Genomic DNA, 16,913 nt, shown 5'->3' on the forward strand with positions numbered 1-16,913 from the left:
ACTATCACTGGGTATGCGCCAGTATATCCCAAGGGTCTACATTAACATCTGTAAGGCACGAGTTGTCGGAATTTTCAGTTAGTGAGCAACAGGCCAAAACAAAAGAAAAAAAAGAAGAAAGAAAGAAAACTCGAATGCCTGCTTGTTCAGGGCGGCTAGCGCAGATTTGTTTTCTGTGACGCTGCTGGTCTTGTATAGTACATTTTACAAAAAAATAAAGAAGATAGAAAGAATATTATGCATATATGGCGACACACGGTACATATGTGATTGCCGCAGCATAATTCAGGAATGTTTTAACGGAGTCCATAGCAATAATATGAGCCGCCTTTTCATAGGTTCTTTTGTTTACAATAGTAATGCAAACAATAGTTTATTTAATTGCGTGTTATCGGTAAACCATCATTTTTGTGTATGTGCGTGCTTCAGAATAGGCTTCAGCCGCACTCAAGGAACAACGCATCTAAAGGTCATGCTATAGACACGCGTAGGCACGCCAGAGCTCACACCTATAACACCCCCCACCACACGGCAATGGCACGCCGGGCTGTCCAGCTCCGACAAGACGGAGCAGCTCGAAATCCTCAAACGCTGAGCTCCTGGACTCAGGGGACCACCCGCTGCAGAGCGCAGGAGCTATAGCCCACGCTCGATTCGCTCGCGTGCTGTTCTGTATAAAGTTTTTTCGCTCTTTCTTTCTCCAAAGTTCATTTATACGTCGCGCAGTCCAATAAGTAGAAACTTTATGCTAAAAAAAAATTGAATTGTGGAGTTTTACGTGCCAGAACCACTTTCTGATCATGAGGCCGTAGTGGAGGACTCCGGAAATTTCGGCCACCTGGGGTTCTTTAACGTGCACCTAAATCTAAGTGCATGGACGTTTTCGCATTTCGCCCCCATCGAAATGCGGCCGTCGTCGCCGGGATTCGATCCCGCGACCTCGTGCTCAGCAGCCCAACACCATAGCCACTGAGCAACCACGGCGGGTAAAAAAAAAAACTTTATGCTCCTATAATGCGTGTCGCGGACGGACCCTTGTATCATGGTGTTGTCGTGTAGTGCTTCTTTTTAATTATTATTCTGCCATCCCTTCATGTATTATTATTTGCGGCTGAGCATTAGTCCAGTGGCGTTGAAGATGTTCATGTGAAGTTTAGACATAATTTTCTCGGTGTTTAGTATTAAACGAGCTCGAACTTGGTGACAGTTTGTCGAAGTCTCCATTGAATCCGAATGTATCCGTAACTGGGTCCCTGTAGCATGCGTCCACCTCAAAGAGGCGTGCAGGTAAATAATATATTAATGTCAGTGATGGATGCCGTAACATGACTACGCTCATCTAGTGTGGAATAATGTGCGGTTAATGTGGGCAACTTACAACAAACGCGGATGGTACTTGGTTCTTTCGGGACTTCAGTGTTTATGCGATGTGTTTCACGCTGCATAGTTAGCCGATATCCGAGCACTTTCGTGATTAAGAAAACTATCTATGCTATTGGTATATATTTAAATATTAAGGAGGAGCGGTTGAAGATTCTGCATGATCATTACCCGCACTCTGTAACTAGTAGCAGATGAGGGGCCTATTATGGTGAAATATTACGGGCCTGTCATCTGTAAATAACCCGTTTAGCAGTTTTCTTGAGCATTAAAGTTTCTGTAGTTCAAATGGATGAGTTAAAATGCCGAACCAGCTCATCGGTAAGATGCAGTACCCCATCTTGGTTTCCTGCTTTCTTTATATTCACTCTCCGCAACAGAAAAATTAAAATGAAGATCTTGCTACATGCCCGTTGTTCTGACCGTCATATTTGTGTGCGTAACACATAGACGTGCGCAAACTATTGTGGGCGTACTTCGCCTAAGCCGTCGCTGAAAATTGCCCCCACGAGTCACACTTCTCTGTTTGTAGCTGCGCTTTCAGAAGGTAATAATTTCGAAAGCAGGTAATGGTTTCATATTCGCAGTTGCCATAAAAGTTTCCGATTAAAAGACATCGTCGTGCTTAAAAACCAGACGTTGTGCGCCGTACACACGCAATGCCCTCCCCGTACATGTCCACGTGGAGCTTCGCCGCCTACGCGCTCCAATTACAGGTGGCCCTGCTGAAGGAAATCACGAAGATTCTGGTGGACGAGCAGGCGATTTATTTCGAAGACTGCGTCGCTTTCGCCAGGCTACGCTTCCAGGAGCAGTACAGCGACCAGATACGACAGCTTCTCCGCGTCTATCCCGAGAATCACGTGAGTCTTTGGCTTCTAGGGTTAGTGGTGACGAAACTGTTCAGACGAGAGCCTGGCACCACACTTGCCTACTCGCAGATCACAGCTTCGGGCGCCCCATTCTGGTCTGGCCATAAACACTGTCCCAGGCCGATTGAGTTTGACCCCAACAAGGTAAGCACCGAAAGCAATGTGTGGAGACGTTTAGCCGGAGGCCCTCAGTTCTTCGCGTAGGCTGACGAAGTAACACGAAATCACCGGCATCACCGAACCTTGGTCATGGCAATGAAGTCAGGTTAAACGCTACTGAGCCTCGCGTTGATCATTCATTCATTTAATGGCCGCAATAGGCGTCATACATGGAGGAAAGAAATAAAATAGGAGAGGCCCTGACGTCACGTTTTTGAAGCCGGAAATGTAGCCATGCTGGTGTGCCATCTACCTTTGCTCCTTCAATCAGCTCGCCGGAGCAGGTAGCCACGAGCTTTGACCTTGCATTGCTGCGAGCCGCCGGAAGTGTGTGCTGCCGACACGCGTCAGAACAAAGCCTACGAAACTTCTGTATCAGTTTCAGTGAAGAAGACGTGCTGCTGTGCTTTTCCGTGGCACGTTGAAGAAGACGACGAAGACCCGCGCCGTAATTACTTGAGTGTCCCTGTTGCTGGCTGACACTCACACTCATAGATCGTAAAGACAACTTACAAGCTTACACACCGTGCTCCGATGTCAGCTCTTCTCGTGAAGCGAATGTGCGGTGAGAAGGACACGGGCCAAAAATACTTATCTCACTTTTCAGAGGCCGAGAGCAGCAGCGAGAGCTTCAGGAGTGTAGTTGCTATGGCAAGGTTGACGTTTGGGGTGACAGACCCAGCGCTCCTTTGTGAAAAACAGCACGTGACTTCCGCCGCACTTTCTCCAACGCGCCCGTGCTGGCCGGGCCTCTCCTACGCTTTCCTTCCTCCATGGCGTCATGCCAACAACAATAGTTGCAGCAACCGCGTGACTAGAACTGGTCACGGCATCTCCCCAGCTCATATATATATATATATATATATATATATATATATATATATATATATATATATATATATATATATATATATATATATTCGGGCGTTCAAATAGCGAACTTGTCTAATTGAATCGAATACAAATATTCGAGCAGAAAAAGACCGTCGAATATCGATTCGAATGTCGAATGCTCACAATTCCTGACAAAAAAATGAAATTAAATGTTTTGTGAAGTCTGCTCGGCAACAAAGGGCTTGCTTGCGTTTTTTGATAGATGTACACAAGGTGTTATACAACGGGATCACATCTGGTGCACGTTGACAATAAAACTGGTGAAAAAGAGGAAGGGCACGTCCCAGATGCATTTAGTAGAACGCGGTGCTCGTTGAATGAGCCAAAGGTAATACTACAACACCGCGCATCTTTTTGAAGGAATCCAAACTTGTTCAGATGGCCCAAATTACAAATTGCTTTGTCCATATCCAAACAGCGAATTCGTAGGCTGCCTGAGACGAAACATGCTTACTCGATGGCCTGGTAGCTATTGTGCATGAGTAACCCGCTCCGTGTGTTTGCTTAGAAACTCGATCGGCTGCGCAGCAACTGCGGTCCTGCAAACCAGTATTATTAAGACGAGGCTCCATTTGCATGAGTCTTTTTTAAGGGTGTACGAATAGTCATTTTTGAGGCCTAATGGAATACGAATCGAATATTGCGAGACGCGAATAGGATCGAATAATATGTCGAATACTTTTCGAATACTTATCGAATAATTAATAGCCGTTATCACAAGTAATATAAAACGATGTTCACATACCATTATTCTTAAAGTTGGCAGATTTTCTGTCATTGCATAGTAAATTATGAAACGATGCTTATCAAAAGCGCAAATGGAGCATTAGGAGCAAACAAGCAGTTTCTACACGCTGAGACAGTTACGACATTCATATTAGCGTCCATATGGTGTTATTACAAAAAGCCGTCCTGTTCAACTCGTTGGATTTCTTATTTTCCCTTCTCGAGAACCCCGTCATTCTTGCTTTCGGTGTGTCCTTGCGTGGGCGCTTTACGGTTTATCTATACAGTAATAGCAGAAAACTCACCTATAACGGCTGAATTTGGAGCTTCGATAGAAACGGTGATTCTGCGGAGCCCATGAAACAAAGTTCCGGCCGTAGGACAAAATTGGCATGGCCGAGTTCAGAAGTGTAAGCGTCTCTGCCTAGGTCTCTCCGCATTCTCGCACACGACGCAACTCGCGAGTCGTAACAATCTGCTAGGAGGGTGTGTCGACTGAAGAAGTAAATATTTCAAAGAGTCGCTCATCTAATAAGCTCCCATATATGATATTGAATGCTTATACCGTTTCGTGCCGAACCGGTGACCGTTAATATTTTTTTTTTTCGATTCAGGTTTGGTTCGGGTTCTGGTTTCCGATATAGGTTCTGATACGGTTGTCGATTCGGGTTCGGTTTGAAAGCCTGATCCGGATTTCTACAGACCGAATGTAAAGGTGTACCAAAAAGAGTAATCGAAAGCGACCACTCAAATGTACCATTAGTCAAGTAAGCTACAGCTTTATTTTTTTTTTCGTCACATGCCGTGTGTTATATTGCCTTCCAACTAGGTTCATAGCTGCGTTTAAGTAGCGTAAATCATGCTTCGTTCAAATTTTGTCTAGTGCTGCCAATATTGGAGGTCCGCTTGCCGCCTTGAGCTATGATACCTCTTGTATGCTCGACCATGTGCAAAAGGTAACAGTTCATTGATTGATTGATTGATTGATTGATTTATTGATTGATTGATTGATTGATTGATTGATTGATTGATTGATTGATTCGTGTCGCATGTCTGAGCCCATGCTTTTCCATCCCGTCGTAGACGCTGCACATGGACTACATCGTGGCTGCGGCGAACCTTCGGGCAACAATGTTCGGCATTCCGCACTGTACCGACCGCGAAGAGATCGCTGATATGCTCGAAGAAGTCGACGTACCAGCATTTGATACTCAACAAGAAGACGTGCAAGTTGCCGCAAACGAAGCGAACCCACCGCAGCCCGACGTCCCACAAACCGATGGTATAGATTTACCTCAAACGCATTGCTACGCGTGAATTTATCTCATCATCTACAGCTGGCTCGTATAAGCAGATGACGTCCGAAGATAATTCAGCTGCACGCGAATGTAGTTCAAGAATGTAGGGCGAATAGCATCGGTGGTTTTGGTCGCGGTGTATATCTCTTACGGTACTGCTGCAGCACACCAAAATAGTGCAAATAGTGCAGAACATCGATTGCACCTCGGCTCTCTCAACTACCACTTCCACCTAAATGTGCTTACAGTGCAAGACAGACTAAACATGGGTGTAGGCAAGAAACGAGACGCAAGCGGCCGTCATTCAACTCGTGAACCGTCGACCGCGCTTGTAGCTATCGCGCCACCGAGTTCTATCTTTGTTGAGAGGGCACACGTTCACCCAGTAAACTGTTTGCAGTGTATTCCGTCTCGGCCTGCCTGCGCGCCGTTACAGCCACGTGACAATACCATGATAATGTATATGACAGTCATTGTTAATCTGTCATGAACCGACCTACCGCTAATAATGCGAGAGGCCACACCACTAATAATGGTGTGGCCACGGTGATCACATGTTGCGTTTTCAACTGCATTTGCTCACTAAGTGACACACAGACTGAAATTACTCACAACAATGTCAATTCTGTTTTTAATACGAGGCGTTCCCTGGCGAAGCCCAGGCACATTGCGTTAGATCGGTTCCCGTCTCGTATCGAGGGCTGTTCAACAACAACAACAACAACAAATTTTCAGGTGTCTGACGTTAGGGTCGAAGTTTGTTATCCCAACGCATCATCCCTATAAGCTCTAACTATTAAACCACAGTCGTTTTCTTTTTTTTTTTTCGTATTGCCTGTCATGCAGGCGGTACCAAAGGCACCGGACGCACGAGCTTTTAATTCTCTATACTGACAACAGATCACACAGCCTAGTGAATGGGAGAATCACGTCTTGTAAGAGACGTTGCACGTTCACGACGCCCTATAGCCAGCGTTTTTCTCGGTGCAAGCGTTTGCACGCTTTACGTGCAACTGTGCATGCCACGTCATGGTCAATCTGGATCTCGCCTCTGGCGTCTGGGCATTTGCGTGCTTCAGAACGGCTGCGGCTGTATACGTTGGAACTCTGACGTGGATCGGGGAATGTTTCGCTTATCGCATTTGAGCCACCACAGAGTTCAAGCAAGGCACTAAACAGTCGCGCGCCTGTTGCTGCTCAGAAAGTCGTCTCGTCTCCGTCGCAACCAGTCGTAACTCAAGCGGTTGGCGTGAACAGTACCTTAGGAAGCTGAAACACCCGCAAAGCCATCTGGCCAGCGCCCAGTGGCTATACAGGATAAATCCGCACACAATACATGAATCTAATCCTAAAGCCATCAGCACTACTGGGCTGACAAAGTCTAAATGAAATTTACGCTCGCGGAGCAGTACTCCCACTCTAGGTACCCAGTCTTCTCCGGATGTAGGCATTTTTGTTGTTCACTTACGCTCCTCAGGAATGGCAACATGTTATAATGTGACTGCTGCCGCTATTAGAGAGGAGAACGTCGTTGAGGGTGGCACTACACCTGTAGCACGACTCGAGGTGGGAGCTGCGGCTTACTCTCGGCCCGTTAAAAAAAAAAAGAAAAACACCTGCGCGTTACGCGCCACGCCACGAAAGCGCTGCTGGTGTTTCTTGAGGTCCACGGGTCTTAACGAAGCTTTGACAATATTTTTGTTGTGTACGCGTGTGTCAATGACTGTATGTGCAGTGTGTGTGTTTAGTTAGTCACCTTGTAGATCGTGATTATCATCGAACACCTGAAGTAGCATGCCAGGCAATCAGCCATGCTAACATATCCAGTAAATAGCTAAAGTTTCTGTATCTCTCTTGTTAGGGAGATCACTGAGCAGCACTGAGGGGGCTTTTGTCTTCGAACTTGACTCAAGTTGGCCGCTCATTTGTAGTGCACGCACCTATAAAAACACAAATAATTGTCGACATGAAAGCGCAACTTCACCAGCACCTTTATTGTTGTTTTTCTTTTAGTTTGGCCGATGCCCGCTGTACTAAAATGTGTTTGTGTGAGCTTGTGCGCGAGGCTGGCTTGACCAGCAGGTTATTAACGTGTAGTTCCTTCTTTATTTTTTATGTTTATTTATTTTATGATCCCTATCATTGACCCTCACCCCTGCTTAGGGGTGAGGGTGAGGCCATTGTGCCATCATTTTCGATAAAATGTATTCTCGCTCCGTTTTTTGCACGTTTTCTCAGACGAGGAACTGCTGGCAAAACTGCTGGAGGAGCTGCCCGAGCCGGATGATCTCGATTACGTGTCGCTCAAGACGCTGGAGTTCGAAACAGATGATGACACCAACTTCCATATGGACTTCATCGTGGCGGCCTCGAACCTACGCGCCGCCAACTACAGCATTGAGCCGGCCGACAGGCTCAAGAGCAAGCTCATCGCCGGCAAGATCATCCCGGCCATCGCCACCACCGCGTCCCTCGTCGCGGGCCTCGCATCCCTCGAGCTCTACAAGGTGGCGCCACTTTACTTACAGTAGCGAACGAAAAGATGCGATATTTTAGTTTTTCGCCCTTAATTTGTGCTACCGCACTTAAACATGTGTAAATTATTTCTAGCAAAAAGTAGCAAACTAAATTATAGAGAGTACCGGCCAACATTTATGTGCTCACAAGCTTTTTTAAATGTACGCTTGTTTAAGCGGTTCTTCAGGATGTGGGAAAGGAAGTGACTTCTGTCAAAAAGTAAAGCACGCAAAATGAATGTGTCTCTATACACAGCAAAAATGAAGTCGATATTCCGTTGGAAACCCACGGGTATCAATCACGGCTTGGCAGCGACGATGTATTGAGTCCAACAAGCTGTAAATGGTCGTGTAGTCGATGTTCGTCCACTCAATGCAGCAGCTGGTTGGACTTCTCTTCGGCGCTGCTGGCCTTCATGGTATCAGGTGACGCCCCAACATTTCCCACAGATGTTCCATGGGATTTAGGCTGAGTAACTGGCTCGGCCTGAATGACGGTCAGGCTTATCCTTTTAAGCAAATTGCTGACCAGATTCGAGGAATGTTTCGGCCCGTTGTCCTGTTGGAAGGCATGTCCACGACAAAGTTTCTGCGTGCCTGTGGAAGCATCACGCTCTCAAGGGTTTTCTCGTTCACCTCTTTTGTCATGGAACCTTGAATTCTGTGTAACGGGCCAACTCCACGAGCGGACAAGCAGCACCGCACCATGACGTTTCCTCTATCATGCGTTGCAGTAGGAATCTGTTATTGGCACATATTGAACGCCATCTGACCCGAACAACAAGAACTTGCATTCGTCCAACCAGATCACCCATTTGCCTTCCCACGTATACAGTTGAATTGCTATTTTGCCTACCTTACTCTGGCGTCCCGGTTCTTTTTACTGATGAGCGGGTCTTTTTTTATAGCTCCGTGGCATTTAATCCAGCGAATTGTAAGCGAAGTTTAACAGTCCTTGGGGCCAGGCTGGAAACGGATACCAGAGAAAATTCTACGGATTGTCGACCGCAACGAGGAATCTTCTTGCTCTCCTGAGCATGGCTCTGTTAGCCGCAGCAGATGTAGATCTTGGTAGTCCAGGTAAAGATCGCGTGAATGGAATGGAATGGAAAAACTTTATTGCTCTATATCTCATAGAGATTGGCGGTGGGCCGGTGTCTTCATGTCTTGAGTCCTGGCCGCTTCACAAGGTCGCCGCCCCTATTCCAGGGACCGCAAGACTAGAATGTTTAGAGTCGCGGCAGCAGTGGTAGACCACACGGGAGAAACAATTAGCTGCGCGTCCCTGAGAAACTGCACGGTAACGGAGGGGGAAGAAGTCACGTAGCTCTAGCGGCGGCTGAAGGTTACCGCAGGAACAAATCTCTGATAATTCTAACAGACTCCAAAGCAACATGCAGGAACTACATACAAGGCAGAGTTAGTAAGGCAGCACTGTGAATCCTCCTCGAAACAGAGCAACCTACCAAAACATAAAACATATGATCTTCTGGATCGCGGGAAAACTTCGCCCCTCCCCATTACCATGACCCTGATCCTCTTCAAAAGCACTGAAATCGTCAACTGCACCATGTTGAACTGCCGCAGAAGCTCGTGATGTGTGCTGCCGGACTATGAGCCGCGTTCATTTGGCATTTGAACTGACTTTGCTAAATTACTGAACAAAATACGCAGAAATACCTATATCTGCAAAATATTACAGTATAAAATAAGAATTACTTAGTAATCATCGAGTCACCTACTAGCCGGGCTAGTAATAGTCAAGAAAAGCCAGCTAAATGCGATAGAAAGCTTCCTTGATAGGAAGAAAAGGGAAATCTGACCGAAATAAGGGCTACGCCCTCACATGTCTCTGTTGGCAGAAAATTGCAATATTTAGGTAAGTTAGATCTAAAATAGGCAATTTCGTAATATGTTGGGGGTTAAATTCTTAATTTCAGCGCAGAAAATTAAAATATCACATCATTCTTTATTTTTTCTCTTCTCTCGCTACTGTGTTTTTGTTCCTTTGACGGCGTGTTTGATCGCGCCTTCTTTGTGCCATTCAAGCGCTGCAATTAAAAACTCGGAAAGCTGAAATGAATGAGGTTCTGAGCAATATTTTTTTTTTTTTTTTTGGGGGGGGGGGGGACGTTTCGTAGGCAGTGTCACACAAAGTGAGGACATTACACGTCCAGCAACACAATAGTTTCGTAATGTTTCGCGACATATATAGCCGTTCGGTTTAGGCGAATTCAAATTACATTTTAAAAAAGCTGAGCGTAACATCACTATTAAAAAGCGCTAAATAGTTGCTCTGTGGCATTGACTGAGGAACAAATAAAAACATTAGAAAAGCCGACAATTAGCACTTCCACACGTCTGCTTAACGATTGTATGCATATATGTTGAACAAAACGATTGTGTCTGTCCAGTTGCTTTGTTTCTGTCCTCTACTACAAGGCTCACCAACAATGTCGTACTCCTACGCCCTGCGTATATTAAAACATAAACTATTTCTGCGAGACCCCAGTAATGTTCACCTACAGGTTGTAACAAGGTACGCGCAAACACAAATGCCCAAAAAAAGTTTTACGACTGTTTTAGCTAACAGTGGGAGATGGCAATAACAGTGTATCCACCCTTGGTCAGTCTTGCCGCGGCACACCCAGTACTGTCAGTGTCGGCGTGTCTCGGTGGAATAGGGGAGTGCTCCTTCTTGGATCCGCCAGTGCGTTGACGAGTCACTTGCGATATCAATTCGCAGGTATCCACTACGCGCTTTAGTAGAGCGTCTGGGCTTGCTGCGGCACAGTGTTATGGCGCCATCTATAGCACATTTGAACGAATTACTGCTGTTTCCTACGAGACATCTGCGCACAACGTTGCGTCTGTTTCCGCTGAGCAACTAAGCGTACGGCTAACAGGAGCCTACATTCAAGATGACACGGAATTATTGCAAACACCAATGTGTATCTTGATATTGCAGTTAAAATTTTGAGTTATTGCCCATCTCAGAAGCACATGTTATACACGAGAGGCTTCAAACGATAGTCTTCGCGAACCAGTGCAAAGGCTAAGTAAACTTGATTTTGCAAGTACGAATAAGTGCCTACAGAAGACGCTGATCTCATACTCTCATTACACCTATTGTGGAAATGTATGGTTACAAAAAATTTTAGACGTCGTCATGACCCCCAAGCCAATGCCACCATTCAAGATCGGAACGATGTGCTGACATGACTACCGTAATAGTGCACGTTCCTCGCTTTCATCGGCAGGACCGGTTTGGACTGTTCTGTTGTCAGTGTCCACCCATTCACTCGTGGGCTTCGAGGTCATTTCATAACAGTAAAGGAAACTGAGGTGTCAGCACAAAGAAAAATACTTGTCCACATGACGTGCTGTCTTTTACATCGTAGTCCATTCAAGTGCAATCCTATAGGGGCCTGCTGGAAATGTGCTGGCGAATTTGAACGGTGCTGTTGCTATAGCGGGGGGGCTCGACCATGGTGTTCTTTCATGTATGTTTCTTTTACTTGTATTTGTTGTCTACACCATTAGCTTTTCATATGCAATTATACGACTCTTATGTGTCTGTAATCATGGTGATGAATGCTATGGCTCTTTGCAAATTACCTTTTTGTATATTTGCAGCTGGCTCAAAGGCACGACGATCTTAAGCTGTACAAGAACGGGTTTGTGAACTTAGCATTGCCTTTATTCTGCTTTGCGGAACCCATTGCTCCCAGAAAGAAAAAGGTATGCCATTGTTTCTTTCCATCTTTCTTTCTTTCTTTCTTTCTTTCTTTCTTTCTTTCTTTCTTTCTTTCTTTCTTCTTCTTCTTTAAGGGTCGGAAAACTCTAGTCTCATAAGTGGGCTAGCTCTCTTTTATTCCACATGTGTTTTCTACTTTGCCGGATGGTACCTCGTCACTTTAGTCAGTTTGTCAGTTACACCAGCAGTAGTAACAGTGTCACACTAACCCTAACAAGAAAGAGGTTCACATGAAGATGGAGGCTTGAGAAAGAGAAAGAGAGAGTTTCATGAAAAGTGAATGTGTCAGCCCTGCTATATGCAGAGCTTGTCAGTTGAGATGAGGTGTTCAAGATGACACGAAAAGGAAAAGAATACAAGAGGCTGAGAAGACAAAAGAAAGCAATAAATAAACGATTCAAGCCCAGATGACTAACAAAAAAGATGAATGCTTCAGATGATGAGCAGCAGCCAAACGAGAAACGTCGCTGGAGTCAACGTTTCGACAAGGGTACTTGTATTCGTCAGCAACTGCTTCGACCACTTATTCGACCACTGTTGATCAGTGTTCATTAACACTGGCATGGTCGCACTTGCGGGCGTCATTTCCACCGCGGCTAGCGCGTGATAGACTAGCGTTCAGCTGGCAACAGTGCAACTGTTATCAGCGACGCTGAGAGAGGGGAGTAGTTTCCCCCGCCTTTTGCCCAGCAGAATGAGTCGGCGGCTCCTCGTTGGTCTCGTCAATCGGCGGCGAGCGGCATGGCGCGCGCGTTCTTTTTTTTTTTTTTTTCCTGTCAGTGTGCACGTACCTTCACTGTAAAAGAAGTAACGTTGTTATTCCCAAGTTTGCTGACATCACTGGTTGCACAAAGAGGGACGGCAATCCTTCTCACCCAAGCTGGAACTATACTTTTACGTTCAGATTGCGTTGGTAGTGCTTCATGTGGTCAATAACACGGAATAAAAGGCAACGTGTTGCAATTAGAAGTTGCCCAAAAAAGTACACGAACAGCCGCCGCTAACGCATTATTGGTGACTCCCTGCCCAATATTTACTCCGTATGTAATACTAAGTCTTTAAGGTAATAAAGTGAAACGGTTAACGTCAATCTAGAGCACTCTAGCGCCAGTAGCCCGCAGTGCATGGTCGAGCTCACACGACGGGCGACAATTGCACTTTTTACAGACTAGGTGGAGTGCTCAGCAACTGAACAGCGATAATCGGACTGCATGGTGACTCCCCCTCCCCCCCCCCCCCTTTTTTTTTTTTTGCACGACCGGTCAGCGCTGGCTGATAGCTGAGGGGTCTGAATGCAGTCACAATCCATCATCACAAAGGCACCCGCTTTCATGCGATAGGAACAATGTGAATAATAGTGTTCGCAGCGCCCACCGGTTGCGCAAAATAGTTCTGGCAGCCGCGCATAGTCACGAACGTACTTATACTGCAAGACGGCCTCATGCGTAAGCGCGACACGCGTAACTTAGGCCTCATGTAGTGTTGTTCTGGGCCATTCTGGGGTATGCTCATCACACTCGGTGTTTTCCGCTTTTCAACAGTTTAACGACCAGGAATTCACACTTTGGGACTGCCTCGAAGTTGAAGGCGAGATCACGCTCTCGCATTTTCTCGAGCATTTAGAGGTAGGTGGTGTTCATTTGATGTCACCGGATACGTCTGCCCAATATTCCTTTATACGTCTACGCTACAGAATATGTCTTGCGTTGTGCTATGACTAGCAGACTGTGATGTAAACATTTTTTTTTTTTTTTATCGTTCGAGCACAAATTATCCTATTCCTGAAAGTAATGCAGAGAATCCGTGGAGGGAGAGGACTATATAGTCCCTGTCAAAAGCAAGGGATAGGGTACGGTGCCTTCTTCCAATATGAGCGTGCATACGGAAGCATTTCAGCTGGTTGAGCACCGAATAAAGTCTGAGAGACAAAGAGACTATCATAACTAAAACATTTTTCACTGTACCACATTCGTTTTCCCCACGCCGCAGTTCCGGAGCGGACCGCCCATTCCCTGGCGCCTTGTCACGTGGCCCCTCCGCCTCGAAAAAAAGATTTTGTATTAGAAACATTTCTCATATTCTGACGTGTAGATTGTATATACGTTCTAGTGTCCAGAAATAGTCACTTGAAGCAAAAAAGAAGCGAGAGAGAGAGAGAGAAAGAGAAAGCTTTCGTAAAGCTTTTGGAAGCTTCGTTTAAAACCATTCAGTTATTATCGCTCTAACTGCTGACATACACATTCTAGTCCAAACTGAAGCTCTACGATTGGTTCATCCGCTGCGGCTTGGTGGTTTTATGACAGCCGTAGGCAAAGGCCTCCGCTGATTGCGCTATACTTAATACATAAATTTCCAGTGACACTTAGAACAAATTGCAGTATACCGTCGAAGGGCTGCAGAGCAAAAGCCCTCCTTAAAATAAGAAAGTCTGTTATCGTATTTTTTTTTCTTGTATACGCACTTGCGATAAGTTTCGTCGTTCCGCACAGAGTGCCTAATGTTCGCCTACCACCTTAATTCACCCAGAACGAGAACAACATCAAAATCATCGCAGTATCTGAAGGGGAGCGAGTGCTGTACGCCACCTTCCAGCCGTCCTCCAAGAGTCGTCTCGAACTATCGTGAGTACAGTAACCTTTACTGACCAAGTGGTACACAGATGTGGGTTGAGAGCTGTTTCTTTCTCAATTGCGCAATGCGTGTGTACTAAAGAAGCCGCTACACGCGCCTCGACGCATTTTTATTGAAATAAGGCGTGGTTGGGCAAAGTCAATTTATTTGGCTGACAAAAGTGGTTTTTAATTTGAACAGCATTCGTGGCATTGTCGAGCCAGTTTTCTATCCGGCTATCTAGCTGTCTTGCCATCCCGCCAAAAATGTGGGCCGATCCCGAACGTAAGTGCAGTCTGAAATGTACGTGGACCGTTCACGTGGCTATGTGCCACTGAGCATGCGCCACTCGGAAAGTGCCGCTTTTCAGTGAACCTCTTTGACGCCAACGTGGGTTATTGGGGTATTGCGCGGACTTCAGGGCGGCGCCGCCAGAAGGCGCAGCATGTCCGGACGGCAGCGTGAGAGATGAATCCGACCGCTGTACATGCCTCAGACATGACGCTCTTCGGCTATTCTCCTACTTCGGTAGTCATATCATATATAAGTTCTGCCCAAATTTTTGTGGACACTGTAGTCTTCGTAGAAACCACAAAGATATACACACACGCTGACACGCACGTACACACACGCGCGCATGTACGCACGCACGCGCGAATTTTGTGACGAGACCAGCTCCAAAGCACCTAACGTAGCAGCAGATTAGTCAAATCAAACCCGTCTAATACCAAGCGTATGTATTGCCTTATAATGTTCAGAACTTCGTCCGAGATGCATATTATAAGTAGACCGATATACCGCCTACGCATAAACATTTCCTTCTCTTGATCCCTCGCTTTATAGTACAATCACTCACCCGCATGACTATTGTCATCGAATATCAAGTATCTCGAAAGCCAGGTTTGAGTACGGGCTAGTTGGTATTCCATGGTATCAATCGTCACTTACAGCGCATACATAGACGGAGGACAAAAATCTCGAAAGCCAACATTGATATGGTAATATATATATATGCTTGACATGGCACAAGTTTGATTTGAGGTGGATGGTAAGGGTTGCACGTGTTCTGCGCTTTGCACCTGGCCCTTTATTTTAATGAAAGATAAGGTTAGCGATCAGAAGGAGAGAACAAGCTGTATTTGTATTGCGTCCGTGTCCGGATACTTTCCTCGAGTGTGCTCCGGTCCCGTCCAACTTCCTCGCGTCTGCCTGGTTTGTGGTCAAAAAACTATCCTTGATCCGTAATGATGACCCGGCTAGTCCTCCAGCAAGTATTCATGACGGCTGCCTTTGTAATAGTACGTTGAACTGACGTGCCTTGCCGAGTTACCACTTATACCAGTTACCTTAAATGTGATCCGTACTGTTTTGAGCCCTTGCCGTTTTCTATCCGCAGCATGAGTGAAGTGGTTGAGGAGGTGTCCAAGCAAAAGATCGACCCGGACAAGCGCGCCCTGATTTTTGAGCTTACGTGCAAGAACGTGAACGGTCAGGACGTAGAGCTTCCACGAGTGCGATACGTGCTGCCCAGATGACCGCCCCCGCCGTTTGTGCGGAAAGGTATGCTTCTATTTTAAGCAAGCGCTATATAATACATCAATGTCCTACATAGAACTGCAGGAGGGGTGCATATACTATGAAAAAGTGAGTGAGCAAGTAAAGTGAATAAATTATTACTGCTTCTCCGAAAAAGAAATCAATAAACATTGATTATAATTGAATTCCGTGGTTTTACGTGCCGCAACCACGATTTGATTATTTGAAGCACACCGTAGTCCGGATTAGATTAACGTGCCCCCGATGCACGAGACACGGGCGTTTTTTGCATTTTGTCCCCATGTGGCCGCTGCGGCCGGGATTCGATCCCGCGACCTTGTGCGTAGCAGCGCAACACCATAGCCGCTTAAGCCGCCACGGCGGGTCAATCGATGACAATGTTTGCTCTTATTTCTCTGTGCGTTTCCTTTTTCTTTCCAAAGAAACAGCCTGTTTTCATCGCCACACCCACACTTCTTTCTTCGTTCACATAATAAAAAGAAAGTGACGATGTGATTGGGAATTTCATGTTTGAGACGATGAGAAATAGCCTTAACTCAAAAGGCACGCGTCTAATACTTGCGCTCATTTTTGGCGTCGCGCAAGGAGGTACAAGATATACATGCCAGCAGCAGCGTCGTCGCCGCCCAAAGGCAATATATATGTCCCTGAATTAGTTATAGCAGACCGGCTGTTTCCCGCACCGGTAAAGTAACCGGCACGGGAGATACGCCACTGAGCATGCGCAGACGAGGCGTGAACGGTAGCTCACACGCGCAGTGTATAGCGTCTCGGAGGCCTCCCGGAAATCTCGGAGGCACCAGGGAAATTCAAGCTTCAAGTTAACAGCGATAGCATGCCTTCGTAACTACCTCTACGGTGGCCGAGCTTGGTAAGCACTACAGACACTTCGCCCGGCGCAAAGGTCGAGCGTTCTTCGTAAAAAACGTCGGGCAGTACCTTAGAGCGTTGCGTTGCGTAATTTTGCTCGTGACCCATAGTTCCTAAAGGTGCCGCGTTGCAAACACGGGTCTCGGGAAATGCAGCCTTCTCTTTCTGCCTATCTGAATCTTACGCTCCAATAACCTCCAGGTTGTCCTGACTTGCGTCATAAGCAGCACCAGTAATTAGCGGTGAATGGGCCAGACCTGCTCCCTATGCGTGA

General features: G+C 46.2%; 1 protein-coding gene across 1 annotated transcript in view; it reads left to right on the plus strand.

Annotated features, from left to right (window-relative positions):
• LOC126537472 (ubiquitin-like modifier-activating enzyme 1) overlaps window positions 1-15,766 on the plus strand; it is a 46,447-nt gene extending 30,681 nt beyond the window's left edge. The window contains exons 18-24 of the mRNA XM_055074288.1: window positions 2,097-2,396; window positions 5,115-5,313; window positions 7,568-7,836; window positions 11,482-11,586; window positions 13,144-13,227; window positions 14,129-14,223; window positions 15,609-15,766. Of these exons, the coding sequence (XP_054930263.1) occupies window positions 2,097-2,396; window positions 5,115-5,313; window positions 7,568-7,836; window positions 11,482-11,586; window positions 13,144-13,227; window positions 14,129-14,223; window positions 15,609-15,747 (1,191 nt within the window). The 3' untranslated portion in view covers window positions 15,748-15,766. The remainder of the gene's footprint in view (window positions 1-2,096; window positions 2,397-5,114; window positions 5,314-7,567; window positions 7,837-11,481; window positions 11,587-13,143; window positions 13,228-14,128; window positions 14,224-15,608) is intronic.
• Window positions 15,767-16,913: the final 1,147 nt, after the last annotated feature.

Source organism: Dermacentor andersoni, chromosome 4, assembly GCF_023375885.2.
Source record: "Dermacentor andersoni chromosome 4, qqDerAnde1_hic_scaffold, whole genome shotgun sequence".
Classification (NCBI taxonomy): Eukaryota; Metazoa; Arthropoda; class Arachnida; order Ixodida; family Ixodidae; genus Dermacentor; species Dermacentor andersoni.